Source organism: Kogia breviceps, chromosome 1 (assembly GCF_026419965.1).
Source record: "Kogia breviceps isolate mKogBre1 chromosome 1, mKogBre1 haplotype 1, whole genome shotgun sequence".
In the NCBI taxonomy this organism is placed as follows: domain Eukaryota; kingdom Metazoa; phylum Chordata; class Mammalia; order Artiodactyla; family Physeteridae; genus Kogia; species Kogia breviceps.
The window spans coordinates 86,731,447-86,759,435 of NC_081310.1; the positions used below are offsets into that span (position 1 = coordinate 86,731,447).

General features: G+C 56.1%; 4 protein-coding genes across 10 annotated transcripts in view; 2 read left to right on the plus strand and 2 right to left on the minus strand.

The window, feature by feature from the left end:
• PMF1 (polyamine modulated factor 1) overlaps positions 1-23,562 on the plus strand; it is a 44,899-nt gene extending 21,337 nt beyond the window's left edge. Inside the window, exons 4-5 of one of the 4 annotated variants that reach the window (XM_067038287.1) lie at positions 1,274-1,408; positions 20,500-23,562. In XM_067038287.1, the coding sequence (XP_066894388.1) occupies positions 1,274-1,408; positions 20,500-20,611 (247 nt within the window). In that variant the 3' untranslated portion in view covers positions 20,612-23,562. Of the gene's footprint in view, positions 1-1,212; positions 1,409-2,931; positions 3,439-20,499 lie in introns of those variants that run through there. The other 3 variants (XM_067038267.1, XM_059055427.2, XM_059055419.2) reach the window with 3 other exon arrangements.
• PAQR6 (progestin and adipoQ receptor family member 6) lies at positions 247-11,225 on the minus strand. Of its 3 annotated transcripts, XM_059055525.2 has the most exons (8): positions 11,117-11,224; positions 9,602-9,677; positions 9,027-9,154; positions 8,689-8,894; positions 8,432-8,558; positions 7,939-8,035; positions 7,591-7,741; positions 6,289-7,258 (listed from the first exon to the last, which is right to left on the minus strand). In XM_059055525.2, the coding sequence occupies exons 2-8, from the start codon at positions 9,650-9,652 to the stop codon at positions 6,984-6,986; spliced, it is 1,035 nt and encodes a 344-aa protein (XP_058911508.2). In that variant the 5' UTR covers positions 9,653-9,677; positions 11,117-11,224; the 3' UTR covers positions 6,289-6,983. The 3 variants fall into 3 exon arrangements, with proteins under 3 accessions (XP_066894290.1, XP_058911508.2, XP_066894276.1); XM_067038189.1 differs by lacking the exons at positions 6,289-7,258; positions 7,591-7,741 and adding an exon at positions 247-4,330; XM_067038175.1 differs by having other exon boundaries at positions 6,289-7,741; positions 11,117-11,225.
• BGLAP (bone gamma-carboxyglutamate protein) lies at positions 3,543-6,202 on the plus strand. Its single transcript, XM_059055511.2, has 4 exons — positions 3,543-5,179; positions 5,438-5,476; positions 5,681-5,750; positions 5,904-6,202. The coding sequence occupies exons 1-4, from the start codon at positions 5,116-5,118 to the stop codon at positions 6,031-6,033; spliced, it is 303 nt and encodes a 100-aa protein (XP_058911494.1). The 5' UTR covers positions 3,543-5,115; the 3' UTR covers positions 6,034-6,202.
• Positions 12,278-27,989, minus strand: part of SMG5 (SMG5 nonsense mediated mRNA decay factor) — a 28,522-nt gene continuing 12,810 nt past the window's right edge. For both annotated transcript variants that reach the window (XM_059054932.2, XM_067038165.1), the window contains 15 exons: positions 27,169-27,294; positions 26,995-27,063; positions 26,324-26,532; positions 25,487-25,624; positions 24,723-25,322; positions 22,872-23,047; positions 21,642-21,717; positions 20,758-20,933; positions 19,591-19,749; positions 16,460-16,519; positions 15,900-16,059; positions 15,390-15,480; positions 14,479-14,553; positions 13,906-14,044; positions 12,278-13,725 (listed from right to left, as the gene is read on the minus strand). In XM_059054932.2, coding sequence (XP_058910915.1) covers positions 13,642-13,725; positions 13,906-14,044; positions 14,479-14,553; positions 15,390-15,480; positions 15,900-16,059; positions 16,460-16,519; positions 19,591-19,749; positions 20,758-20,933; positions 21,642-21,717; positions 22,872-23,047; positions 24,723-25,322; positions 25,487-25,624; positions 26,324-26,532; positions 26,995-27,063; positions 27,169-27,294 — 2,338 coding nt within the window. In that variant the 3' untranslated portion in view covers positions 12,278-13,641. The remainder of the gene's footprint in view (positions 13,726-13,905; positions 14,045-14,478; positions 14,554-15,389; positions 15,481-15,899; positions 16,060-16,459; positions 16,520-19,590; positions 19,750-20,757; positions 20,934-21,641; positions 21,718-22,871; positions 23,048-24,722; positions 25,323-25,486; positions 25,625-26,323; positions 26,533-26,994; positions 27,064-27,168; positions 27,295-27,989) is intronic.

The window sequence follows — 27,989 nt, forward strand, 5'->3', positions numbered from 1 at the left end:
GAGAGGACCTTGTGACAGGGACAGGTGGAGAGGACCAAAACCAAACAGTGACCCAGAGCAGAGAGACAAATGCATAGCCCCTCTGGGGGAGGAGAGCTGGGGGCAAGCGCATGTTGTCCAGGGGGTTGAGGTGACTGGGATGAGAGAAATCTTCCCGGGGAGCTCATTTCAGGGCCCATCTGGCCTGCAAGAGAGAGGGTAGAGGGAGTGGGATGAGGCACAATAGCGAGGTTTGGAGTCTTACATCGATTAGTCTGGCCCAGGCATCTGGTGTTTATTCATTTGTTCAGTCAACCAATACTTAGAAGCACTTACTATATGCCTAATAGTGTTCTAGATGCCAGAGATTCAGCAGTGACTAAGACATGAAAGACCTTCTCTCCCGGAGCTGTCATTCCAGTGGGCAGCCCTGCTGCCAGGTTGTTCTGGGCAGGACGGAGAAGGAGGCCCTGGGGACAGGGGTGGAGAGTTGAGGCCACCGAGATGGTGAGTGGCCTGAGCTCCTGCCTCCTGCCTCCATTCCTTGCCTGAGCAGAATCCTAGGTCAGGAGCAGTAAAAACCTTTTTTGTGCTTTTCAATTTGCTAATGCTTTGTGACATTCATAACTTAAGAGAATTAACCTTTATAACTGAGAAAGAATTTTTAAAGAACCTACAGTGGCTTCTACCCCACTGCCCATCGGAACTGGCCTATCTCCTCACTCTGGGCACTCAGAACCCCCTAAACTCTTGCCTCCTCAGACCTGTCTCTCCTTTATCTTCTCACATTAGCCAGCCAGGGCCCCTTGGGGTCTGGGCCTGCTCTCAGGCCGCCACCTACCCCCTATCTCTCCAGCTCACAGTCCCATGGTGTGGATGCACCAGCAAGGCACATGGTCACAAGGACTGAGGAAAGTCATCTCTAGCCCTGGAGGTTTACAGCTGAAGGGGGGTGTCTGTGGATGAGGAGGAGGGCTAAGGTGCGGGTTGGTGAGAAGAGGAGAGATGGGTTCCTGGGAGTTGAAGCTAAGGGACAAGGGGTTAGCATTCCCCTCAGGAGCAGGAGCCATGCGGTTGGGTCTTGGGAGTAAGAGGGACCACAGGAGAGGCCTTGAAAGCCAGCCCAGCTTGAGGCTGAAGGTGGGAATGCCACGGACTGGGTTTGGAAGGAGAAGCCTTACCCCACACGACGACTCCCTATCCCCACCCCTGCGCCCCCCTGCGGCCCTGCAGGCGCCCTAGTGGGATCCCAGAGAAAGACCTGCGCAGCGCTGTGGTGCCCTACTTTCTGCAGCAGCGGGACGCCCTGCAGCGCCATGTGCAGAAACAGGAGGCCGAGAACAGGCAGCTGGCAGATGCCGTCCTGGCCGGGCGCAGGCAGGTGGAGGAGCTGCAGCTGCAGGTCCAGGCCCGGCAGCAGGCCTGGAAGGTGAGTGTCCCGGCCCTGCCCTCAGTCACGTGCTCTCCTGCTGCAGCCGAGGAGAAAACGGGCCCAGGGAGGGCGAGTGACTTGCCCAGGGACGGCTCCTCCATGTCAGGGTCAGGGTTAATCCTCTGTAGCCATGGTGGTTCTACTCCACGTGACCACTGCCCAGTACCTTTAAAATGTGTACATTAGAATGACTTCTAGAGCCGTCAACATACCTAAAACATATCCTCTATGCAACAAATATGTGTCCTTTGAGGGTGAACTTAATTTCTGAAAGTGGCCCACAGTCACTTGGGGTCAAGTTGGTGAATAAGGGGGACGAGAGTAATCAGGCTGGGTGACGCAAATAGCACCTGTGACTACAGAGTGATGAGATGGATTTTCTTGCCGGCTCAAAATGTAGTTCCAAAAGAGGGTTTCTAGTGGGGCTTGAACGGTGGCCCATTATTGGGTTCTCTTCATCATTTAGATGTCCAACTTATGTTTACCTGTGGCCACTCGACAGCTCCCTTCTTGGGACAGACCCTCCTATTCCCGAGGGGAATAAGTCCCCAGATCCATGGCTCTCAGGTCCCCTGGTCTTCTTCCCAAGACCAGTCAGGGGCAATCTGAAGGCCCTGCCCCAGCCTCAGCAAGGCCCCAAGCCTCAGGGAGGCGGCAGCAGGAGAAAGGCTGGTGCCTTGCTCTGCTTCCTCTTATCTTCACCCCCTCAGCCTCCTCCTGTATCACACTGGCCCTGGGGGTGTGTAGTGTAGTGTAGTGTAGTGCAGTGGCCCAGGCTCTACACAGCAGACACCCAGGTGGTATAACCGAGGCCTCAGCCTAGCGCCGTCTCCTGGGACAGGTTCCACAGTTGAGAGTTTTGTCTACGGTACTCTCGGGGCTGCCTTGCTGAGTCCTCCGGCTGCTCTGCCATTGGCGCCTCATCAGCATGAGGCCAAAGGGTCATTCCCCTGTCCAGGCTTTGGCTTCCAAATTGGCCAAATAGTGATCCCCAATGCCTGCCAGCTCTGACATTCAGTGCTTCTATTTTAAGAGGAAGAAGGAAGCCCCCTGCTCTTATAGCCACACCTCTCCCATTACAGCCACAGATGCTAACCATTGTTTGAAGCAGGTCAGCTGGATTGAGTGTTCAGTGCTGAGCCCTGTGTGGGCTCAGAGAGCCCTTTTCCCTACAATTCCCATGTCTGTAGCCTAGCTGAAAGTCCACTTAATTTAAGAAAGTTTCTCTGCTAGAAATCTCCGGTGAGGTCAGAGGATCGGGGGACAATTAAGGGGCCCTTTTTGAAAATCGGCTGTGCTCTGGGGAGGCCCAGCCCAGGTGGCCATGGCACCCAGCCTGCCATAAACAACTGCTGAGTCGGGCGGATTTCCTAATATGCCCTGCTGGGCCTGTGATATGAGTTACAGACCGCTTCCTTATCATCCTGGGGGAAACCCAGGCCTGGAGTCAAGGACAGTAGAGGGAAAGGGTTTGGATTTTCTCATCTCTCAGTCTGTCTGTTCTCTCTCATTGATGTCAGGCTCTACACAGAGAACAGAAGGAGCTGGTGGCCGTGCTGGGGGAGCCTGAGTGAGGAGGAGAGGGCCCGGCCCAGGAGCAGAGGGCAGTCAAGGTCAAGGGCCTGTGGTCCAGGATGCTGGGCCTGAGTGAGCTGCCTCCCAGAACAGTCCCTAAGCAGTGATGGAATTTGCCGGAGAAGGAGGCCTCAGCTGTCTCCACTGCCGTTGTGCCTCTGGGGCTCCCTTGGGGTCAAAAACACACACTACCTTCAGATTCCTCCCTGTTTTCTAACTTTAGGATTCTTGGCCAGCTCCCACCCTGGGAATTAGGCACCATGCTTCCTCTCCTTTAGGTTCAGGCCAACCCCCCACCCTACCCGCATCACACATATCGCCTATTCCTGAGACCTCCCTGGGACCTGGCTTAGGGAATCTGTAATTCAGTTACCACTGATTGTCCCCTTGCTGGCCAGCCCGAGCCATGTTCTCCCCACATCCGCAAATAAACTTCCTCCACCACACTGTAATCTGTGAGGATGTTCCCTCTGCCTGGGCCTCTCCCAGGACTCTCCTGGGCCAAGATCCTACCCTGGACTCCAGAGTCCTGGCTCCAATGGAGGCCCCATTGCAGGGCTCTGAGAGCATCCAGGCTGGGGTGGGTTGGTGGGGGGTGCATCTGACCATCATGTATGGAAGGGCAGTGGAGCCCCTTGTCACGGAAACCAGGAGTCTTGGGTTCCCTGAGGCCGGGACAAGCTGCCTTTGGGGGTGGAGGGTGTCACTCTGTCCAGCTGCACCTGCCCTTCTCTTTGCCTTGGGTTGATTCTGAAAAGCTCTATGGTGGGCCTCCCTAGGTGTGTGTTTGCGCCTGGTGAGTGCTCGAACATGGAGCAAGGGGGCCCTCCAAATGGCTGGGACTTTGTCCTCTGGCTTCTCAAAACCCCCTCTTCCCCAGCCAGGGCCACAGGGCATCAGGAGTGACTTAGCCGAAGGCAGGGTGGGTGTTTCCTCCAGACTGGAGGGTGAAGGGGGTGGGTATGGGTGGGGGCAGAACTTTCTTCCTTGGCGAGGGCTTCACCCTAACTCTGTAGAAAGAGGCCTGGTTGGGTCTGTCTAGGAGCAGCGGGGACACTCGGGAAGATGGCAGGGTGGTCCCTGATGATCAACCCCACCCCCCAAATTGAGCCTAGTGGCTCCTCTCTCCTCCTGGACACACCCAAACATCCAGCCACCGGCCGTGGGTTGAAGGCAGCAGTGCTTCGTCTGGCAGGTCTCCACCTGGTGAGTGGATGGTGGGTGAGGACACCCTCTTCTCCAGGCTGAGCTGAGGCAGAAGTGGCTTTCAGTTGTGGGGAGGGGCTTTTCAGGCTGGATGTTCTGCCCCTCGAAGGACAGGTCCCCAGGTTGGCAGTGGGGAGGCTGTGAGGGCAGGAAAAGGATCGGGGTGGAGCGGTCAGGAGCTCAGAGGTGCGCGGGGCATGGGGAAGGGGGTTCCCACCTCAGTGCCCACCTGGCCAGTCGCAGACAGAAGGGCTGTCCTTACCTCATGCCTGGCCACACCTGTGTTGGCTTTTGGCTCTTGGCCTTATGCTGCCCCAACCCCTTCCCCCGTCCCGAGGCTCAGGGCCTGAGCAGAGTCAAGCCGCCCCCATGCCAGGCCTGCTGTTGAGGTCTCTCTGGGGCAGCGGCCCTCCCTCCCTGAGTGGGGCTCCTGCCCACAGGGCTGACAGTGGAAATCAGCCTGTGGGAGGCTGTAGCCCAGCTCTGTGCAAATCTATTTTGGACCTCTGGGCCCCCCTTCCTCTCTAGGCTCCCCCTCCTACTCCTCCCGGTCTGCCCTGCTGGTGCTCAAACTGAGGCTGGGGCTCTGAGGGAGAGTGAGTAGGGGCTGGGGGACCTGGGGCGACCCCCTTGAGGAGGGGCTGGGGACCTTGTCTGGAGGCTGGCAGTCTTGGACTGAGGCCCACCTTCCTCCATCACTCCCAGGGGCCTGCCCAGGCAGCCGCAGCTCCAACCACAACATCCTTTGGGGTTTGGCCTAGGCGGATGACCCCCAAATAGCCCTGGTAGATTCCCCCAAGACCCGCCCTCACCCTTGCCTCTGGGGCACAGCCCAGAGAGTATAAAACAGTGCTGGAGGCTGGGAGGGGCAGACCAGCTGAGTCCTGAGCAGCAGCCCTAGCGCAGCCGCTGACAGACACACCATGAGACCCCTCATGTTCCTCGCCCTACTGGCCCTGGCCACACTCTGCCTCGCTGGCTGGGCAGGTGAGTGCCCCTACCCCTGCCCCAGCCCGCGGGAGCTGCGAGGGGAAAGCAGCATGGCCTCACCTCTCCTCACCCCTTCCACTGGCAGGCCCTATTGGCAGTCTAACCACCTTTCTGTGGGCTCAGTCCATTTGCCCCCACCGCTGTCCTTGTGGAGGGAGAGGAGGGAAGAGCCAGCTGCCAGAGAGGAGGGGAGAGGGGAGGAGAGGGAGAGCCCTAGGGATGAGCAGGGGTGAACTGGGCTCCTTTCTTTTGCAGATGCAAAGCCCAGAGATGAGGAGTCTGGCAAAGGTGCAGGTATGAGGCAGGGCCTGATGGGAAGCTGTGCCCTGTGTCACTCAATGGTGCTGCCCGCTCCCAGCACCCCTGTCTCACCCTGGTCCCCTCAGTCCCATTCTCCCCTCCTGCCCCCTCCCATCTGGCTCTCAGGAAGGCCAGCCTACTCCCCACCTTGTCCACCCAAACTCGCAGTCACCTGACCCCTGACCCTCTGCTTCACAGCTTTTGTGTCCAAACAGGAGGGCAGCGAGGTGGTGAAGAGACTCAGGCGCTACCTGGATCATGGGCTGGGGTGAGAGAAAAGGAGGTGCTGGGCCAGGGCACTGCACCTCCAGGATGGGCTGGGAGGAGCGGCCGCTGTGGGAGGACTCTGGAGCCTCGAGTGCAGTGGGAGGAGGGGCAGGCATTTTGCGTGGAGGCTGATGCCGGTGTGTTGGGCTCTCAGAGCCCCAGCCCCCTACCCAGATCCGCTGGAGCCCAGGAGGGAGGTGTGTGAGCTCAACCCCGCCTGTGACCAGCTGGCTGACCACATTGGCTTCCAGGAGGCCTATCAGCGCTTCTACGGCACAGCCTAGAGCTCTCAGCCCTGCCGGCCTGGCTGGCAGCCCCCAGCTCGGGCTCCTCTCCGGGACCTCTCGCCTTCCCCTCGCCGTGACCTCCCTGCCCGGCAAATGTGAGATCCCAGCAGCTGGGAGCATCATCCCAGCTGCTCCAGAATAAACTCCGGAATTCTTTGTCCATCTATGGAGTGTGAGGAGGAGGTATTGGGAGGATGGGGAGTGGAGAGGAGGTTTTACCTTTTTCAGTCCCAGAAAGTGCTTCCCAGAATCTGTTGTTGAGTTATTTATTTATCCCTGCCTCAGTCCAGAAGCATTGAAGGTGGCTTCCTAAAGTCTAAATAGGGTTCTCCTCTCTAGCCCAGCACCCTCCCCCACCTCAACCCACTGCCCCATCCGTGACACACCCAAATAGAGCAGATCCCAAAGACCTGGACGCCTGGAGTACACGGTTGTGACCAGGACAGACAGCCTCGTCGCCATAGGCAAATAGCTTCCGGCAGATGGTACTGCCTGGTTTGGGGGTGGGGGCAGTAGCGGGCCTCCCGGCCTGGTTAATAAGCATTCAGGATGGGCCTGGGTTAGTCACGTTAGTTCTTGCCTGGGCTGAGCAGAAACTCCAGGAGCACCAGAGATGGGACCAAATGAAAGGGCCCAACACCTCCCCATCCCAGCCTTCGATGGCGGGTGGGGCAGCTCCAGCCTGGACATACGCACCTCCCCTCTCAGACCCTCAGCACTTCCCCCAGCCCCATCAAGAGCACCCTCCCTGACCCTCCTACTCTCTACCAGCCCCCCAGCCCCTCTCCTCTCCTCTGCCTTCTGATCTCCGCACTCTCTCCTCAGCCACTCCTCTTGGTTCCAGGCTCAGAAGTGCCCCCATCTTATCAGGCTTGGGTCTGGGCTCCTCCCCAGCACGGGGGGACCTGGCCTCTGCTTCCCTCCAGGGCAGGCTCAGAGCTGGGGCCTCACTGTAGTTTGGCCTTTGTATTCCCCTCCAGCGGGCCACCCTGCAGCAGGGGGCACGTACTGGGAGCCCGAAATAGGGAAGCTGTGAAAGCAGCAATGATGAGCAGGTTCCCGGCCACCGCCAAGCCCAGTGTGGCCACTGTGCCCGCCAGGCCCAGCGGCGGTTCCTGAATGGCCAGCCAGGCTCGGCGAGATCCCATATCAGCCAGCACCGCCTCCAGCTGGAAGTGCGTGCCCAGCACTGCACAGATGTGGAAGAGCTGGTGGCTGTGGCCTGTGGGGAGGATGGGCGGGTGAGGGCACATACCCCATCCCCAGGACTGCCCCAACTCATCCGGTGACCCATGGTGAGCACCACATTCTCTGGGCCTGCTACTCCCCTAAAACTGGGAATGAGAAACCCAATTCCCAGAGTTATTGGCAAGAGTGAGTGAGCTGCTGTGCACAGAGCCCCTGGCCTACAGGCTGCTGGTTTTGTTATCTGAGGACGGGCTGGGCCTGGACCCTGAGGGCCCTGCAAAGAATGCTCTCCTTTACTCAGTTCACTCTGTGCTCTGGGGAGCTGTCTCCCCATCCCCTCCTGGGCCAGGCCAGGTCTGCTCTCACCGATGTAATCAAAGCGTCCTGGTGCCAGCCGCTCAGGCAGGTGGGAGGCAAAGAGGAAGACAGTGAGCAACGCGCAGAAGAGGTGGTAGCCGTGGCTGGTGCTCAGTGCCTCCTGCCCACAGCTGTGGCCCCTGCCCCAGCACAGTCCGAGCTGGCAAAGGAAAAGCAGCGTTGATGGGGAGCGGCTTTGGGGGTGGACATCATGTGTCTGGGATCTGGTGAGGATGAGAGCACAGCTGCACTGGGTGATGGGCTAGCAGGGTGGGTGGCAGGGCTGAGTCAGGGATCGAGGGGGCAGGGCTGGGAGTGGGCACTGTGAGGTTCAGGACAGGAAAGCAGGAACCTTACCCGATAGAAGAGCGGGAGGTTGTCGAACAGAAAGGGATAGGTGAAGGCGGCCGTGCGGAGGATCTTACTGAGCGCAGGGCTTTCTAGCTCGGGGAACCTGGGAGGCGGGAGTGAAAGGCTGGTCACCATCCTTACGCTGGGGTGGGGGTCAGAGGAGGGCAGGGGACCTTTGGCCAAGATGGAATGTCAGTGTAGCTTAGTGGCTGTGAAAGCCCTTAGGCCACATGACTCCTCTGTAAGTGACAACAGCTGTTAGACGGGGATAGACACCTGCCTCTTAGGTGGTTGTGAGAGTTAGAGACAGCGTAGGGATGGTGCTGGTGCACAGGGTCTGGGTCTGGGCACAAGTCCTCAATAAACGGTCCCATTGTTACCAATGTTGTTCAAGAGCAGTGAAACGCAGGCACAACCCAGCGGTCCTGGGTGTCCAAGTGTTTGTGGGTGCCCTGTCCTGTCCCTCCGCCTTCCCCTTCACCACTGGTCGAGAACCCACCGGGAGTAGCAGGAGAGGCCGGTGCACAGGAAAGAATTGAGTGCGGCGGCGGGCACAAATAGCTGGTGCAGGCGGCTGTGCAGCCAGGAGGCCGGCATGGAGTAGGCGGCATAGGGGAAGGCGCAGCCTGGCGGGGGGGGGGGGAGGGGGAGGGGAGCTGAGGCCCCGCCCCGGAGACCCTGCGCCACACCCCCGCCCCGCCCCGGAACGCTCCCGCCCCCCGGGCCCCCGCCCCCCGCCTCCGCCGCGGGGCTCACCCAGGCTGTAGAGGCTGAGCGCGCCGTAGTCCAGGAAGTAGCAGATGTGACGCGCGCGGGGTGACATGGAGCTGAAGGTGTGCGCGCAGCACGACGCAAACGGGTAGAGGCAGGCGGGCAGCAGGAAGACGAGCAGCGGCCAGTGGTAGGGCTCCGATCGGAAACCCTGGCCTCCCGCCAGCGCCAGGAGGCGCCACAGGAAGTACCTGCGGCAGGCACGTGCTCAGGCCACCGGACCCCCAGCGACTCCCAGTGCAGCCCGCGGGCCCGGACGGTCCCGGTCCGCCTGAGTACCCCCTTGAGCTCGAGGCCCAAGCCTGGGACAGAGCCTCCCTCACCAGGTGGGCAGGAAGTGAGTCCAGATGTTGACGGTCTCGTTGGTCATCTGGAAGGAGCTGAGGACACAGTCCAAGGCCGAGCTGGTGGGGCGGCGGTAGCCAGACATGATACCGTCTTCCCAGAACACCTTGGGTTGTGGGGGGCAGGGAGAGGAGAGGAGTCACTGTGTCCCACCCTTTCTCTCCAAGGGACTCCACTGTGTCCCACCCTTTCTCTGGAAGCAGGGTTGAAGGGAATGGGCTGGAGATCACAATGGCCCCAAAGTCAAACTAAATCCAACCCCATCTCACCACAGCTTCCAGTGCCCAGAGAGCAGGTGAGAAACAGAAGAGGCAGAGTAAAGGGACAAGATAGGATGGACACAGGGTGCTCTGAGGAAGGCTACTGGATAAAGGAGTGTTCTGGGCTCTAGGGAGCAGGTCACCAGCCTGTTCCTTAGAGAACAGAAGAGTCCCACACTGAAATGGCAGGGATAAGAGTTATAGCCTACAGCAGGGACTTCTGCACTTGCAAAAAGAGAAGAAACTTTGCCCCAGCCAGTCCCCTGAGAAGTAGGAGTCGGTGAATCCCTCACCCTGGGGACCTGGTGGACGCGAAGGAGTTGGGGCAGCTTGAGACTGAGCATGGTGGCCCGGCACCTCCACGTTGACCTAGAGACAAAGGGCAGGGGGGGAATTAGGTATCTGCCCCCATCCACAGGTCCCTTTTCGCCCAGGTCCAGGCTGGACCTGGTCACTGAGTCCCAGGGTACGCTGTGTACGCAGGCATGCATACAGGTGGCAGCTGACCACCAAGCCGCTTCCTTCAGGCCAGGGGAGGCTGGCCCAGCTTCCGCAGTGGTCATAACCCCAACCCCTCCCCAGCCTAGCCTGAGGGTTATTTAGTTCCCCCATTGAGAGGGGCTGGTCAGCCTCCACTCAGCAAGGAGTGGAGGGTCCTCCTCAGCCAGAAGGCTACCTCAGTAACCCTGGACCCTGGAGCCAGGTCCCCAACCCCCAGTTTTTGTCTCAGAAGAACCCTGAATTAACGGAGGACATCACAGAGAGAGCCTAAGCACACACCACCACCGCCGTTGCCAGCACCAGAAAGCCCCTTGGCTCACAGTGCCTGGGCTGAGCACAGAAAACTTAGGGTGCTCAGGGAGAATTCTTGGAGAGGCCAGATGCCTACCGGTGGGACAAGGAATTAGGGGGATGCCTGGCTCTTCTCTGAAGACTACACTTGTGCCCCGGGGAGCATTTGGGGTCCCTGCCCCACCTGAGCCCCGGCCCCTCAGCCTCAGACCTGTGTGCTGCCTCCAGGTGGCCACAGCTTTGCTGCCCCGCCCGCCTCTCAGGCCACCTCTCCCAGGCACATTCCTTGACACAAGTGGATGGGCTGGGCCACCGGGGCGGGTGGAACTGCCCCGGGAGGAGGGAGAACAGGACACTCCTCCCACTTCTCCAGGCCAAAACTTTCCAGCCCCATCCCGCACCTCTTCCTGTCATCGCTTTGCCTACTCTCTGTGTGCGTGTTTGCTCCGCACACACTCTGGGCCCTCACACCGCCAGCCTGAATCCCAAGCCTCTGTTCCTGTCTTTCAACATTTTGGGGGCCCTCTGCCCTTGAGCTTGGGTGCTGGGGACCCTGCTGGACACAAGGCCGACCTGGTCCCTAGTCCCTGCACCCTGGCTGAGATTTGATAGATGACCCCGGGAATTCCCTGGCGGTCCAGTGGTTAGGACTCTGTGGTTTCACTGCCGGGGCCCTGGGTTTGATCCCGGGTCGGGGAGCTAAGATCCCACTACCACAAGCCTCGGGGCGCAGCCAAAAAAAAAAAAAAAACTAAGATAGATGACCCCTTCCGGAAGTGGGATGGGGTTTTTCTGACCTATCCTGAGTGCGGCCCAGCTGCCTGGGGGAGGGGTGGACCAGGACGATGCTGGCCTCTAGCTCCCCTCAGGGCCCCTTCCCTCAGCATTGGGGTTCAGAGGTCTCTGAAGTAGAGTTTGTGCTGTAGCCATGGAAATGGGGGAGGGGCCGGCCGGAGCAGGCGAGTCGCCTCTAGTTCCCCAGAATGGGCGTCTTGGCCCCAGGTGAGCTTCCTTACCCAGAGTTTGATGGGCGCTCCTAAGCTGGTGGGTCGGCAGGCCCCGGGCTCCACGGGTGGAGTCCCTGGCTCTTGCCAGCCGGGCCAATGGGAGGGAGAAGAGAGTGGCGGGCAGGCGGGCCAGGCCTGGGCGGGGAGTGGGAGACAAAGGGGAGCCAGAGAACAATCCCAGCCTTGTCCAGCCTCCAGGGAGCAGTGCGGGGTGGCCCAGCCCCATTAGCAGGCAGCTCACTCAGGCTCCAGCACACAGCCAGCCCCTCCAGCTTGACCCCACCCCACTGAGAGCGGACTGGCCGGAAGAGACCAGGGCCCTAGCCAGGATGCAGCCAGGGTGGTGCAGAGCGCCCCCCTCAGACCAGGCTGCCCCACGGCTCCAGGGTTCCAGGCTCTCCCAGGAGCTGATGGTGGCTCTGCCTCAAGCCGGGCAGAGGAAAAACCAAACCCTGAATTTGAATTCTCCAAAACCTCTTCTCACTGTGCTTCGCTCCCTCTCAGCGCCTTGGTGCTGGTCAGAATCCAGAGCAAATGCATTTGGTAAATGTTGGTTCAACCACGAGGGGCTCACCAAGCTTCTCCACTCCCCAGACACACTTGAGGTGTCAGTCCTTGCGGAGGGACGGGGTTGAAGACTCAGAGGCTGGTTTCAAGGTTCACCCTCACCTCTCCTTTGACGAAGTTTCTCCCTGATTCAGAGGACCCAGCTGAAAACCGTAAACCACCCCCAGGGAGCAACGTAGCCTTCAAAATAGTTGACCCTTGAACATAGGTTTGAACTGCATTTATATGCAGCTTTCTTACACTAAAATGTACTCAGTACTACACGGTCCCCAGTTGGCTGAATCGTGGATGTGGGACTGCAGATACAGAAGGCAGACTGTAAAATCAAGTGCAGATTTTTGCTTGCATAGGGGTCAGCGCCCTAAAACCGCATGTTGTTCAGGATCATCTGTATATTGTTTTCACCCATCACCCTTGTGAAGGCAGCAGCTCAGTTCAATGAACTTCACATCTATCAAAACCATCTCTGGAGTTTGTGCTCCAACTGCTGGTTTCTTGCTTCAACCGGGCCAACTCAAAAGAAATCTTGCCAAACTGCCATTTCAGCATATAATCTCCAATGTCCCAATAAAATTGTACAGAAAGGCACCAGGAGACAAGGAGTGGGCTTCTGGGGGTCTTTATTAAGTGATGCTTCAGTCTCAGTCTCTGTCAGGGACTGGAAGTGGGGGTGATCCCACTCCCCCCAGGTTGTCCCAGACTTGCTGTCTTAGAGGAAGGAGGCAGGAAGCCTGTTCTCCTCGGAGAACAGTCTGGGAAGCTAGGCTAGCGCTGGGGTGGGGGAACAGCAGAGCTGAGATCCCCGACCCTCAACCCCCAGCCCGAGCTGTATGTGCAGCCCGAGGGGGAGGGGCCGAGGCAATCCTGGCCACAGCCTCCCCCACTCTGCCCCCCTCTTGCTGCTCCACTCACTGCCCTGAGCTATTCATGATCTCTGCTCTCACATTCACCTCAACACTCCAGAAGCTAGCCCCATGCTCAGCTCCTCCAGGCCTTTAGTCCCGGGGAAGGACAAAAGTAGGGAAGCCCATCAGGGCAGAGGGTCCCTGGCCAGGCAGCTTCAAGGGGCCTCGCCTTTCTGCTGTCCATCCGAACACAGGTCCCTCCCTAGATAGTAAGGGGGGTTGTGGTCTCAAACTTCACCCCCCTCTCCTCTTACTGGCATCCCACTCTGTCCCAGCACAGCAGCCCAGAGCACAAAGCGCAGTGACCATGGGGCTGGTGGGCACAGAAGCCCTCATTGGCATATAGGCCAGACTGCCTGCAGCCGTCGCGGGCCTGCTCCCTGCCCTGGAAGCTAGACGAAGGGAGACAGAAAACAGAAGTGGGGCAATGGGTGTGCAGCCCCTGCAGCAGGAGGGGATCTAAGCCCTGCCCTGCTATTGATGCAGGCAGCTCCAGGCCCCTCTTCCTTAAGAGTCCCCAAGGCTCCAGAGCTGCCCAGCCCCTGCAAAGGGAGATGAGAGGGGGATGGGTGGTCCTCAAGGAGAGGAAGGGTCTGCAGAGAACCACCCAGACACCTGGTTTTACCCAACTCTACCCCCAGGCCCAGAGGGCCCAAACTCCTGGCACCAACCACCCTGCGTCTTGGGTGAGGAAGAAGGGCCCCTTCTGCTGTCCCTTCCCCTCAGAGGTCCAGGAACCACTCCAACGAAACGCAGACACCCGTGCCTGCCACCTGCCCCTGGGGAAAGCAGGGCTGAGGCAGGAAGGCTGGCTAGCGGCCCACAGGCCTCTCCTGCTCCAAGCACTTTCCTTGCTTTCCTGACGTCGCCTTGGCAACAGGGGGACCCCACCCTCCCAGCTGGCTCCTGGGCCCTCCCTGCAGCCTGTATGCAGCTGGGCTTCCTTCCTGTGTGCGTGCGTGAGTCTGCGTGTGGTGGGGTGACTACAGGTGGTGGTCCTGGCTGCCAGGGAGGGCAGGAGAGATCTGGAGTCAGCCCCGCTGCAGGGCCTGGGGGTCGGTCTCAACCAATCTCCTTCCACTGCTTGTAGAAGTCCAGAACATTCTTGATGTCCACACTGGCATGTGCAGCGGCCTGCAAGGCTGCCTGTAGAATTGGGGGGAGGACAAATGGAGGAGGGTCTGACCTCCCAAACTCTGGGACAAGTCATTGAGGGGCTAGGGAAGGGGTGACGGAAGAGGAAAAGGGAAGCTGTCTGGTCTGAGGGAGTTGACTCCGGTACCTCTTCCCCATTCCACCTCTGCCAAACATCACCCCATGACCCACCTGCATAGGGCCTGAGAGCGTGCTGGGGTTGTCCAGTGGAAGGCCTGTGATGATGGTCACCATGCCACTCGGGTCCTCCTCACCTGCCCCCTGGGCCAGAGTCAGCTGTTTGCAGCTGTCCAGAATCTTATAGAGCGTCCTGGTGGGAACAGGGAGGGGGAAGGTAGGCCAAGCCCCAGCATTAGCACAGCCTGCACAGATCTCCAGGGCACAAGGGAAGCTGGGGGTGAGGAAGGCACCAGGAGAGAGCGAGAGAAACCAGGCAGCCCAGAGCAGTGGGTCCTGGAAGCTGGCCCTGGAGGACATGCTACAGGGACTGGGCAAAGGTTCAATGAGTGAGGAAGCTGAGCCCAAGGATCTCAGGGCCACGGGGGCTCAGATGCTGGAGCAACTTCTCACTCCATCTAAGGTGAGACCTGCAGGAGGCCTCTGGCAGAATGAGCCTGGCCCCACGCTGGTCCTGCTGCCTGTTACAGAATTCTCCAGCCCTGTCCCTCTGTCCTGGGGAGTGCCCACAGAGGAGCAAGGTAGGCAGCCTATCTGAGGTTCTAGGGGTGGGGGCTGAAATTTTACCAGGCATCTGCATCCTGCCTCTTCAGCTTATGCCGCTCAAAGCTCTTCCCCACCTCTTTCTGGCAGCGAATGTACCTGCAAAGGAGACGAGAGAGTGAAGGTTGGGGGCAGGGGAGAGGGAGGGCACCTCATACAAAGCAGGCCATTGTGGCGCAGGGGACCCAGTTTTATGGGGGGGGGGCACGTCTCCCACATCACAGGTCTGTTTGGAGTCATTTTGAAGTGGCTTCCTAGCTGCTGAGCCCAGCTTGCTTTTCCTCCTGATAACATCAATTCTTTGGTTCCTCCCTGGGGAGGAGCTGGGAGGGGAGAAGCAGCAGATGCTTTTCAAGTCAGTGCTTCTGGAGACAAGGTCCAAACAAGCAGGCTTTGTGCAGCTTTCTGACCAGGCAAGGGCAGATGCAGAGGAGGGGTGGGCCAGCCAGCAGAGAGCAGGGAGCTTTCTCCCTCTTCCCTACACCCAGTGTCTAGTCCTTTTCTGGCCCCAAAGGCCAGAAGGAAGGGCCTGTGCTGGGCTGAGCACCTATACACTGCCATCTGTCCCCCCAGCCCCATGGGAAGCCCCGATGAAGGCACTCCCACCTTGGTCAACCTGATCACCTAGAGCAGGAGAACGTCCTGCAAAGGAGTCCACAGCTTGGAGGTGGGGGCTTGTTCCCCTCTCCCCTGTCACAGTGATCTCATGTTTGCCCCAGAGGTAGATGGACAGCAGGTCACTGTTCCCCAACAGGGCTCCTGGTTCCTCCAATCGCTGTCTATTTCAGCACCTAAGACCCTGACTTCTAATTATGTCTTCAGCCTCCCTCCCCAGGCAGTGAGCCAACTGTGAGCAGGGGCCACGTTGTCTTACACGAGGAACACACGCATTTGTTGTCTGGGCTCAGCACAGGTCCAGCCAGGCCTGCACTCACCTGTTCCCTTTTTTAAACTCTGCCTCCAGGTATCGGATCCCATCCCGGGCCCCGGGGTGTTCCTTCTTCAGCAAATCCAGGCCATCGATCACTGGCGGGCAAGATGGGGGTGGGGGAACGACAAAACAGATAAGCTCAGGCTGTCGTGACATGGAGCTCTGCAGAAGCATCTGCACTCACTCTAGGACACACTGCAGGAAAAGGGACCGTAACTCCTACAGGAATCCTGAAGTTCTTTCAAAGACTGACCTTCTGCCAACAATGTATTTGGCAACTTACCAACTGCTTTCACTTAGATTTTCTCATCTGTTTCTCCCAACCATCTTGTGAGTCAGGGTTTAACAGGGATTGTCATGCCCACTTCGCAGATGAAATGACTGAAGTGCAGAGAGGTGGCAGGACTCGACCAAGGCCACTGTGTGTAAGCTGGACCCAAGTAAGGGTCGCTCAATCCCAAGCCAGATTCTCTTTTAGCCACACTCTCTGCTCCTACCTCTCCAATATACTTACCTGTCCTTGGGATGATGACAATGAAGCGGCCACTGGTGGCCAGCTGGCGGATGACAGGGAGGTGGTGGCAAAGGGCTTGGGTGTCGGGGACGAGGTAGGGAGACATTGATGACTGGGCCTTGGGTTGCTGCAGGCTCCCTTCCAGCTGAGAGACCTCGAGCTGTTGAGAGAAGGCAGAGTGGGTGGAGCTGCGTGCAGCCTGGGCAGGGGAAGAATGGTACTCCAGGTGGTTCTTATGGGGCTCCTCCTGCTGCCAATGGGAACAAGGGACCCCTTCGACGAATGGCCTCATAGGAAAAGTAGACAGAAACAAGGGTTAAAGGAAAGAGGAAGAGAAAGAGAAGGAAAAGAGACAGAAGTGAAGGCAGAAGGGAGCACGAAAGCTCAGTGACAAGTCAGCAGTTGGAAGGCAGTCTAGGAGGCTGGGAGGGTAGCCAGGGCAAGGTGGAGAGCCACAGCGGGCAGAACAGGGGCTGAAGCTGGAGGGCTGAGGACGTGCCGGGGGCTTTAGGCAATAACCAGATCAAGAGCAGAAGGAGCGCGGGGCCCCAACTTCTTACCTGAAGCCGTAGCTGGGCCATGTCTCTCATTAGCCTGTTCCGCCGAGCTTCCTCCTGTGCCTACAAGGGGAAAATACCAGGTGCTAAGCTTGGACAAGAAGCTGGGGGAATATTCCTTCCTCCAGTGATCAAGAAGGACCAAAAGGGATTCCTGGGGTCTGAAATAGGTACGGCCTCATATAAAGTCAGCTCTCTATCACTCCTGCTAAGTGAGGGGAAGGGAGGCGTGGGAGGAAAAATATCCCTCCTGTGTAATCTGAACACATTCCATTAGCAGCCCACAGAAGCTCACGCCTCCCGGGGAGAGAGGGAGGGGATGGCACCTGTCTGTGCCTCAGGGTTCCACCTCCGCTCCTCTCAATCTGTCCTTCCTCCCAGGGGGTACCATCCACGCACCCCTTCGCTTTCTATCATCATCCACTTGCCAACTTCTTCCAAAATCTGCAGCTTCAGCCCAGACCTGACCACTCCTGAGTTCCAGACGTACATACCCAAATGCCTACTTGACAGCCCAACCTGCTTCTCATCCTCTAGTGTTCCCCAGCTTGCTAAGTAAACCACCATCTGCCAAGCCAGAAAGCTAGCTGGCTTTGACTTTTCCCTCTCTTTCAGCCCCAGAAATTATCAGCCTCCCAGTCCCGTCAACTGTACCTCCTAAAATATCATTCACATCCCTCTATCTTCAACGTGCAACCTTGGTCTAAGCCAGTACCTCCCACCTTGACTATTATAACCACCTTCTTTTTGGTCTCTGCCTCCAGCCCAATTCACTTTCTCTGCCTGCAACCAAGGCCATCTTTCAAAAACCATCTGCTGTCCACCATGGCCCTGACTAAAAGTCCTGTGACGGTTTTCCTTTGTCTTCTAGATGAAGTCCAAATTCCTTAGTACGGTCTAAAGATGGGGACTTATTCTAAAAGACATGGGGAGCCACTGAAGGCTGTTTGACGAGCAAACTGGCATCATCAGAGTGATGCTTTAAAATATTAATCTGGAATGTATAATCTCATCCTAATCATAAGAAGCCACCAGACAAAGCCAAGTGAGGGGCATTCTACAAAACAACTGAACAATACTCCTTAGAACTGTCAAGATTATAAAAGGAAAGGGACTTCCCTGGTGACACTGTGGTTAAGACTCTGTGCTCCCAATGCAGGGGGCATGGGTTCGATCCCTGGTCAGGGAACTAGATCCCACACGCATGCCACAACTAAGGAGCTCGCCTGACTCAACTAAGACCCGGCGCAACCAAATAAATAAATAATTTCTTTTAAAAAAAAGACATGGAAAGACTAAGGAGACATTAAAACAATCAAATGTAATGTGGGATTCTGGAAAAGAAAATAGACATTTACAGGAAAACTAGTGAAATCTGAATAAAGTCTAGAATTAACAGGATTGTACCAATCCTAACTTCTTAGCTTTGATAATTATACTATGGTTATGAAGTGTCCACCTCTTACCCGCCTGCGAAGTGTCCTCTTCGAGAAACTCTGGTAGACAAAGCAAAGAAGGGAGGCAGAAGACCAGACCCATCGGGAAAGAGGGGTCCCTAAACCAGGCAGACACTAGAGCCCAGAGAGTAGAAGCAGCGCCCCGCCTGGCTTGCAGAGAAGCTAAGCTCCCACAGCAGCTTAGAACGAGGACAAGAGCCCGGTCTTTCCAATTCCAGAGCTCTGGGTCTGCCACTGATACTTCCTCCTTTGTCATTCTGCACTTCCTCGTCTATAAAATGAGGCTGCAAGCACCCACCTCACAGGGCTGTTACAGGGTTAAATGAGATGTCACATGCAAAGCAGCTTTGCACATGGAAAACTCTCGATAAATGATGGGAGATGGCAATATGACAAGGACCATGCTGCTGCTGCCAGGGGATAAACCCCTTGGGGTGGAAACATGACTCAGGAAGAGCAGGAGGCAGTCCCAGCAGGCAGCGTGGCCTGGGTCCACCGTGGCCTGTGGTGTCTAGCACCACACCAGAGGGGCTTTCAAGTATTCCGTGCCCCCAGGAGGAGTCTTCGGGACCTTCAGGCCAGAGGAAATGCCTGCAAACACTCTAACATTTTTTGAAGCTGTGTGACTTTCCATAATTATTTTTGTAACCCCGTGTTTTCCCCTATGCAACAGCAATGAAAGTCTTAACACAAAAGGTTAGTTTTTAACAAAACGTGCTTGCTTTTAAAGCAGCAAGGAGGGGGGTTTCTGGGGAGACTGTGCCCCTTCCCATCCGCAGGAAGGGGGTGCTCAGAGGTCGGGGAGCCTGGGGCTGGGGAAAGGAAGAACATGGGGGAGGAGACTGGCCTGAGATGAAGAAGAACCCCTGGGCTTGCCAAGACACGTGGGCCGTGCTTCCCGCGCCAGACACCACCCCCCCAAATGTACTGGTGCCACTTAGCTTGGGGAGGACGACACGCCCAGGGTTGTGCAGGCCCCACTAAAGAACCCACAGTGTTGCTCACAAAGTATTAGCCTCACAAGAGAAAGGCCTGTCTTGTTTGCTGCTGTAACCCTCATGCCTAGGATACTGACGGGTCTGGCACAGAGCAGATTCTCAGTAAATATTTGTGGAATGAATGACTGACTGGAAAAGAGGTAACACAGGCCACCTCCTACTTTTTGAGGCTTCTGTGGGACGGGAGGGTTCCTGCACGGTGTCTGATGCCAGGATCCCTCCACTCCTCAGTCTTCATCCCTTGAAAAGCGAAGGGAAAGGAGCACTTTGCTGAGCACACATACTCCACAGCACACACTCCATAATGCAAAGTACAAAGTGCCTGCCATTCACTATCATTCCACAGTCACAGCAACCCCATAAAGGTGATTCAACTATTCCTGTGTAACCGATGAGGAAACAGAATTAGCAAGGTTAAGTGACTTGCTCAATTCAGACTAGGAGGTGACAGAGATGGCCCTCAATCCCCAGTCAGTCTACATACAGGCCCGGTGCCAGGCTGTCCCTGCTCAAAGCAACTCTCACTCCCTATCAGCCCTCAGTTCCCTCCCCAGGCTGTCTCCCCGGCCCCGATGACCAGGTTCTTCAGTCGAGGGCCACCAGTGTGTCTGAGCCTGACCCTGGGTTTCTCGGTGAGACCATGGGAGAGGAGCGGACAGGGAGGGGAAGCCTGACTCACCATGCGGAACTGGGCCTGGGCCTGCTGCAACAGGCTCTCCTGCTCAGACTGGGCGATGCTGACAAAGATGCCGACCTCTGGGTTGAACTGCAGGATGCTGCCTTGCAGGCGGGCAACGAAGTGGCCAAAGCTGCGAATGCAGCAGATGCGCACGACCGTCTGTGAGGAGACGTGGGAGGCGGCCCGGCTGAGCAGGGTCCTCCAGGCCCGCTGGCCCCCGGCCCCTCCCCTCCGCCGTCCCTGCCAGCCCAGCCAACTCAGCAACACGGGCTCCCTCGTAAGGCCTGTGGTCTGTGGGGTGGAAAAGAGGAGCGCCGAGGCCCAGGGCCTCTAGCTAACGGAAAAGGAGTGAGCAAGTAGGGTAAGGGACTCCCAGAAGGACTAGAGCAGCAGGACTCAGGGCTGAGAAGAAAGAGACAAGGGCACGGGCTGAGAGGATGAGACCTGGGTTCTTATGCCACCTTTCTCTGGGTCTCAGATCCTAACGTGTAAAATGAAAGGACAAACTAGATCACCATTTCCAACTTATGTTTTTGGTCAGCAAAACCCTTCTTTCCCCATCAAACAAAAATCTTATCTAGAATGCTAAAATATAAAAAAGACTATCAAGCCAAGCTGGAGGAGGAACCAACGCGGGGGTGGGGGTGGTGTGTGCGTGCGTGTGTGTGTTGGGGACGGGGGCTGGGATGCCTGTCCACTTGGCTTCCCTTTGCTGCCCCAAGACGGCCCATGTGGTGACACAGATTCAAGGGTGAAAGTCACTGGACTAAATGGGTAGCACATTCTTTTCCAGCTCCAACTTTCTGACTGTTTGCTGGTCAGCTTAGAGGAGGCTGGGCTCAGAAGAGAAAAGAGATCAACAGAGATTTCAAAGCACTAATAATTTACTTGTTTTGTCCTCTCCAAAAGGTGGAGAAAGGGGAAGGAGGCTTGTTCTACAAAGGGAGACACTACCAAGAGCAAACCTGTGGAAGGACATCCTGCCAAGAAGGAAAGGAAGTCCAAATGGTTCACTGAGTGAAAAAGGATTCACAGCTGCAGCCCCAGGGACATGCTCCCTGTCTGGATGGAAGGGGTGCCTGCCCACTCCCTCCAGCCCTGAGCCCCTGCTTTGCTACTGAGTCTGATGAACAACAGAGCCTGTGGTGTGAGAAATGATATCCTCACCTCCTCTGAGGTGCTGAGCAAGAGCCGATCTGTGTCAAAGTTAAAGCGTCTGTGGGCAGCCCGGAGGGGAGGCAGGTTGCGAAGTGCCATGTCCTCTGGGAGCAGCAAGCTAGACGGGAGGTCAGGCAGTTCACAACCTTCAAGAAGATCCTGGACCTCAGGACACAGGACCAGGCCTGGGGAGAAAGAGGATACATGAGACCACCTGCCTTATGGGAGCCCCCAGTCAGAGGGACACAGTCCTTCCTCAGAGGCTGTGAGACAGGACATACTCCTCAGACATAAAGTGGGGAGAGACTGGGGGGGGAGAAAGGAGAGATGGGTACACAGGGCCATCAGGCAGAGCTTTAGGAGACCAGAGCTGGGAGGGTTAGAGGACTGCTCAGACTGGGATGGGCCCCTGACAGAGGGACAATTACACTAGGATGGATGTGAGAGGAGGTACTCTGGAAAAAGGAATGGATTGCCCTTGGGTGAGTCCAGAGGTAGGAGAAGGTGATTTCCAGCTGGAAGGTGGCAGAAGGGGATGAACCAGACAGATGGGCTCTGAAGGTCAAGGTCAATTCTCAATGAGGAAGGCATCAGTGCCACACCAGTGACTGGGGCTGGCTCACAGGCTCCCCTAACTCTGCTCTTGCCACTCCATTGCCTTCCCCAGGGAGCACACTCCCTGGTGGACCAGGCCACCTGCCCACAGCAGGGCAGTGTTGGGGTAGGAAACCAGAGAGGCCCAGACCACAATGACTGCTGTGTGTTAGGGAGGCTAGGCAGTGAATCCCATTAACCTCCTTACCCTAAGGGCCAGGTTACCAGGAAAGGGGGAGGCGGGTTTTGTGGGGCCAGTGAGGGAGAGAGAGGGAGGACAGTGCCAGGGACTCACTCACCAGACTCTTGGAGTTCGCCAGCAGCTGGCAACAGATTAAGCAACATAGACAGGCGGTTCCACAGACTTTGAGAGCTCTTGAGGGAGAGAAGAGAAGAGAGAGACTTCAGCTGGGGCAGTGCTGCAGGCTGGCAGTGAACAAGAAAAGCACTATATCTGGGGGGTCTGGGGCTATGGTCACAAGCCTAGAAGCGTTTGAGAGAAAAATTAACAAAAGAGGCCAAGGGGGGCTCACGGAGGACTTGGAAAACAGGGGGGAATGAAGAAGGGGACCATGAAGCCTCACTGAACTTCATCAACCGCTGAAGGCTTGAAACCACAGGAGAAACTCTCTGGATCTTGGTAGTGGAAAAAGCTAGAGCATTGGAGGAAGCTTCTCCCTGTCTAGCACTTTTCCTTTCAGCCCTCCACGTGCCCACACTGGGCCACCTCTCTGGGGATATGACCTGCACCCCCATCTTCACCACACCGCCCTCGATGACTAACAATGACTAACTAGCTGTCATCGGGCACAAGCACGTGCCCAAGGTTGTGCCTGGCCCTGACCTAAACTCCCTCATCTAGGAAAGAGGGCGACCTGCAGGGAAAAGGGTCTTTCACAGCAGGCAGGTGTACTACTAGAATAAAGCAACACTGAAGAAAAGTCTCAGGGCACCGGAGGCTCAAGATTAAGACTCTGAACCTGAGAAAGGAAGGAAAAGGTCACAATCACGCCAGCCAGTCTCCACAGCAGCCCGCCTCTGACACCACTCGCTCCAGCTACAGGACTCTCGTTAAGCCGTTTCCCTGCTTCACAACACCTGCACCTTGTCTGAACATCCTGTCACTTCCCAGTCTCATCTCTCTTGTCACTACTCAGTGCTCTCTCCTTTCTCTGGACTCTGGTGTTTACCTATCAAGGTTAGCCCTTGAACACATACTGTCATAGACATTACTCATAATGGCAGGCATTATGCCTGGCGTTGGGGACACAAAGTAGAGTAAGCGGTGCTCTCATTTTCCCAGTCCACAAAATTTGTATCCCAGCCCAGGCCACAGACTCTTTGAGGGCAAAGGTCGTGCCTAATCCTTGCCCCATAAAAATCATAAGGAACCAGCACAGAGCAGGTGCTTGACAATAACTCTTGTTTTGACCAGCCCACCTGAGGGGATTCCCACACCCCATCCTGGCTGGCGCCCTCCCCTAATACCTTGGGACCTGACGGAGATCAGTGGGAGTGGAGTGACACACCTGCGCACACACAATGATGAGGTCGGGGTTAGTCCGTAGCCAGTCCAGGAAGACTTTCACAGCAGGAAGCAGGCCTTCGGCCATCAGGACTTGCAGCTTCTCCTGGATGCTGCGCTCATTCCGACAGGAGCGCCCACTAGACTCACTTCCCTCCGACTCAGAGCCCTCTTCAGAGGCTGAGGGTGGGTGACAGAGAACCAGGATGAGCGACTAGCAGGCACATGGCAACAAGCTTCAGCTCTGTGGGGGGAGCATGCCCCAACCTGCTTGGACTCTTCTGAAGAATTCTGATGTGAGAAGAGAGGAATCAGGCTCCTGCCTAACTTTTCTAGGCCCACTAACTGGTTGCTTTTAAGTCAAGAGCCTGGTGCCTGTTAAAATACGAGCTAAGGGGCTTCCCTGGTGGTGCAGTGGTTAAGAATCTGCCTGCCAATGCAGGGGACACAGGTTCGAGCCCTGGTCCGGGAAGATCCACATGCCGCAGAGCAACTAAGCCCGTGCGCCACAACTACTGAGCCTGCACTCTAGAGCCCACATATGCCATCTACTGAAGCCTGCGTGCCCTAGAGCCCGTGCTCTGCAGCAAGAGAAGCCACTGCGATAAGAAGCCCACGCAATACAACAGAAGAGTAGCCCCTGCTCGCCGCAACTAGAGAAAGCCCGTGCACAGCAACGAAGACCCAACGCAGCCAAAAATAAATAAATTAAAAAAAAAAAACAACAAAAATAACGAGCTAATTTGTGAGGTCTACAGCTACTCACTCAACTGATATTTATGATGTGCCTATACTGTGCAAAAGGCAGGGCAGACAGTCAGAAATGAGCTACAGGTGGGGAGAAAAGGGGTACAGAATTAAAGAACTACTTCCAACTCCTAGCTCTTCAAATCTGCAGGTTAGAACACTAAGTAGTTCACACTCCAACTCTGAGCATCAGCTTCCTCATTTCTTTTATTCATTCTAAGTCCCAACCATGTGCCAAGCACTGTGTTAGGTAATGAGGATACAGCGATAGACAAAACATGGACTGCCCTGCCCACAAGAGGCTCATGGTATTGGGGGGGACGGACAGACAAGTCAACGGACAATGTCACTTGAGTGGGAAAAGGCTGGAAGTTGCCAAGGTGCAGAGTCTACAGGAGCCCACAAGAAGCCTACCCTTGGAGGAATCCCAGACCAAGTGACTTTTAAGCTAAAATCTAGAGTGAGAATTAGCCAAGCAATAGGCTCGGGGCAAGGGAGGAAATGTATGTTCCAGACCAAAGAAGCACTGTGCACAGAAGTTTGGAGGTAAAGAACAGAATTTAGAATAGGGATGATAACTCTTCCACCACAAGACTGCTGTGAAAATTAGATAAGACCCCCAAAAAAATCCAACCTAGTGCTTGGCATAGAGTAGATGCCACAAATGCTCACTGATGCTGCTGACCAGGTGCTCCCCTTGCACCTCAGGGGAAGACCCTCAGGAGAACAGTCTCATTCTAATCCACCTGCCCTGGTGGGTGTTGGTTTTTCTAGCTTCCAGGAGCCCTGGTAGGACCTGGGATGGCACGGGAGGGAGTTACAGCTGCAGTGCTGTGTAAGGAGAAAAGCCCCAAACCCACGGGTCAAGGTAGGAGTGGGAGGAGAATAAGACCATGAAATCAGCTGGGAGCTGAGAATAAGGAAGTGAGCAGCAGAGGGGATTCCCAGGAAAAAACTCCAGGCCACACTACAGGCAGAAGCCAAAAGCAAGGCAGTGAGGGTGGGGATGAGAGGTACTCAAACAGAGAAAAAAGTGGCCTCTCTCAGATGAATGCCAATGGTATGGAGGTGAGGACCAGAGCAAGATGATGAAGAGAGGCCCAAGTACCTGGCTCTGAGGGCTTGTCCACATCCCCATTGACACAGGGCCTGCGGCTGGCCAAGGTGGGAGCTTCGGTGGTGGGCTGGAGGAGCAGGTTGCTGAAGGTGGGGGCCAGTCGGAAGCAGCGTTTAGTCTGGAACATCTGGGTGGACATGGCTTGTAGATTGCTGGCAATGCTGGCCTCACTGGGGCCCAGTGGGCCGTTGAGGGATTCAGGAGCCTCTGACCTGGCCCGAGGTGGCTCCAGGGCTGGGGACCGTGTCCCTTCCTCGTCCTCCATATCTTCCAGGTCTGATCGGGACTCTTGACTGTTCATTTCTGAATCTGTCTCGGCATCAAAGGCCGTTCCCCCACCTTCGAGGCTCTTGTCAGAGCCACTGTCTGAGCCCTCACTGGCCCGGGCTGAGTCATGGCTCGAGTCTGAGTCAAAGCCTTCACTCAGGTCACTGTCATCACCAGCTTTGGGTGGGTGGCGCCTGCGGCGGAGGCAGGAGAGGCGGGAGAACTTCCGGCTCTTTCTGACCTCGCCATCTTGAGATGCTGCAGGAGGAGGCTCAGGACCCGGCTCCTCCTCCTTCTCCAAGGGTTCCTTAGACTCTGGTTCATCTGTGGAAAAAGGATGGTCAGGTGGGGCCTAGGGACAAACCGGAACGAGGACACTGGCAGGTGCTCTTTGACAGCACCTCCCCTGCCACACCTGTGTTCCCCTCCCATGATCCCCACACCCCATGCTAACCCTTCCACAGTTACAACCTCCCCTGTGCCTGCACCTGTGTCATCACTCTGGAATGCCGGGACGGGATTCTCGCCCTCTTCCAGCTCAGCTTGCAGCCGTATGTTGACATGATTGACAAGGTGGGAGAAGAGGGCCAGGGTGAAGGCAATGGCTGCACTGTACTGCTTGGATCCTAAAACCAGGAAAGCCAGCATTAGGGGCCCAGGGCCCTGAAGGAGAGTAGGGTCCATTAATTCCAACCTCATCTCACCTGTTCTCAACCCTTCCAAGGACCCAACTACCTCTGAAAACTTCCTCTAAGGTTAAAAAAAAGACTTCTCAGGTCTCTTCACTCTCATCCTGTAATGTGGAATGTGGCAGCTCATGCTGCTTCCTCATGTAAGCTCATGGATGCTCTTGTCCCATCTCATGCTCCCTGGCTTTGATGCCTTCACGCAAGCGTCTCCCCATATGCCCCAAGCATCTTCGCACCCAGCCCTGCCTCTCCCCCCCATCCAACTTTGCTCTACATACACCTCTGGCAGAAAGGTTTCCAGAACTGCCTAACTGCCCCCACACCCAGCAAGTCTGAATTCCGTCTGGATCATCAGCTAAGCATCTCAACCACTGTGTCTGCCTGGGTCCTGGCCAAGGGTATGTGTTTGTGGGTGCAGGAGGGCGGAGGGGGTGGGAATACGCTGTTGCCTTTGTTCATTCACTAGGAGCTTCTTTAGGGCAGGGTTCCTTGCCCCTCTCTCCCACAGCCAGGCAGCGACACAGGTAGTGAAGGGACTGCTTGTGGAAGCAAGTTTATGGATAAGGAGCTGCAGAAAAGGGTAGTGAGAATCCCAGAAGCCAGTCGGGGAGAAATGAGGGACAGAGGGAGAGTTACCTGCTCTCTTCAAGCTGTGCACACCCATAAGGCAGATGATGACCATTTGAAAGATGAGAAGGTCCGGGAGGAAAGCATATCCACTCTCATACTCCTCCTCATCCTCACTGGCCAGGCTGAGGTTGGGTGAGGAGGGCAGGTAGAAGAGACAGAGGTTGAAGTCCTCCAGGACTGACTGGCAAAGTGATGTCAGCTCTGAGTCCACAGAGCTATGGAAGGGCAGGATAACAGGGGAGGTCAGTGATGGGGGCTGGGGCAGGCAAAAAGAGTTGGGAATACAGGATTCAGAGAAAAGACCACAGGATCCTTAGGGGAGACTTCAGAAAGAGGAGCAGCGGTAATCAGTGCTTGCTGGTCTCCAAAGCAGACAGAATAACACGGGAAGGGCAGACACGCAGTGGAAGGGATGTGGGTAGGCTTCCCATTCGGCCACTTCTTCAACATCTAGTAAGCACCCACTGTGCCAGAGGGTAAGCCACCCAGAGAATGGGCACAGAACCTAGGGTAAGACAGTGAGGGATGCCAAGAAAGGACTAACCAGCTAAAGAATTTCCAATCAAAAGGCAGAATTCACCAGCCCACTCCCTCCTCTTCAAGTCCCCTGCCAGAAAGAAGCCATCGTGGATGGGGCTCACAGGACACAGTTCTTGCTCACACTCTCTTCCACTCACCTGCTTTTGGGCTGTAGGAGGCTTTGCAGATACATAAAGTTCACCAGCAACCTCTTAATGTCTTTACATCTGAAATGAGAGGAGCCCAAGGTAAATGGTGAACAGCTCCAGAGTCCCTATGGTCCTGCTGCACCAACTGCAGAAAGACCCCCTCTTCCCACAGGCCCCACTCACCGCTTCTTGCTGGGAGAGAGCTTCCGAGTCTCACACTTCTTCAGCTGGTGGTACATTTTGGCTGCCTTGTCATACAGCCGCTTGAGGTTCCCATAGGCCCCCTCAAAGGACACTTCCGACTGGATGCTGAAGGAGACAGAGGTGAGCTACTGAGTCTTGGCAGAGGCAGAGGTGGAGAGGGGAAATGTCAGCCTTCCAGGGATTTAGGGAGCACTGTTTCTAGTCAATACAGGCTGCCCCCAGCCTCCCTTTCCATGTATGTACTAAGGGTGAAAGCTAACTTTCCTAATAAAATACACACATACAACTTCCAGATTAATCAGAGTAATGATGACGTCTGCATCTCCTCTGTATCTAGAAATGGGACAATTAATCTCACCGAATGTTACACACTTAACTTAGTTACCATCCCTGAAATACACTATCCTTCACCTTTCTTAAAGCACAGAGAACTTAATAGGTAGCATTTAACAAGCATTTACTATGTGAAAGGATATTTACATACACTACTTCAGTTAATCCTCATGATATTCATTCAAATGCAAATATGTACTGAGCACCCCACTCTGCGTCAGGCACTGTAACCTACCATTGTCCACATTTACAGATGAGGAAGTAAAGTCTGAGAGATCAAGTATAATGCAAAGGTCACATAACGGACTTCCCTGGTGGCGCAGTGGTTAAGAATCCGCCTGCCAATGCAGGGGACATGGGTTCGAGCCCTGGTCCGGGAAGATCCCACATGCCGCGGAGCAACTAAGCCGTGCGCTACAACTACTGAGCCTGCACTCTAGAGCCCACAAGCCACAACTACTGAAGCC

What these genes read in the sequence shown, in the direction of transcription:
- PAQR6 (XM_067038175.1), bottom strand. Translation starts at nt 9,652, where the DNA reads ATGCTCAGTCTCAAGCTGCCCCAACTCCTTCGCGTCCACCAGGTCCCC. An exon ending in ACTCACTTCCTGCCCACCTG is followed by an intron (nt 8,895 to 9,026) that starts GTGAGGGAGGCT and finishes TGCCTGCCGCAG; the next exon opens with GTACTTCCTGTGGCGCCTCC. An exon ending in GGCCTCTCCTGCTACTCCCG is followed by an intron (nt 8,036 to 8,431) that starts GTGGGTTCTCGA and finishes CCCGCCTCCCAG; the next exon opens with GTTCCCCGAGCTAGAAAGCC.
- BGLAP (XM_059055511.2), top strand. Translation starts at nt 5,116, where the DNA reads ATGAGACCCCTCATGTTCCTCGCCCTACTGGCCCTGGCCACACTCTGC. An exon ending in GGAGTCTGGCAAAGGTGCAG is followed by an intron (nt 5,477 to 5,680) that starts GTATGAGGCAGG and finishes TCTGCTTCACAG; the next exon opens with CTTTTGTGTCCAAACAGGAG. An exon ending in TACCTGGATCATGGGCTGGG is followed by an intron (nt 5,751 to 5,903) that starts GTGAGAGAAAAG and finishes TTGGGCTCTCAG; the next exon opens with AGCCCCAGCCCCCTACCCAG.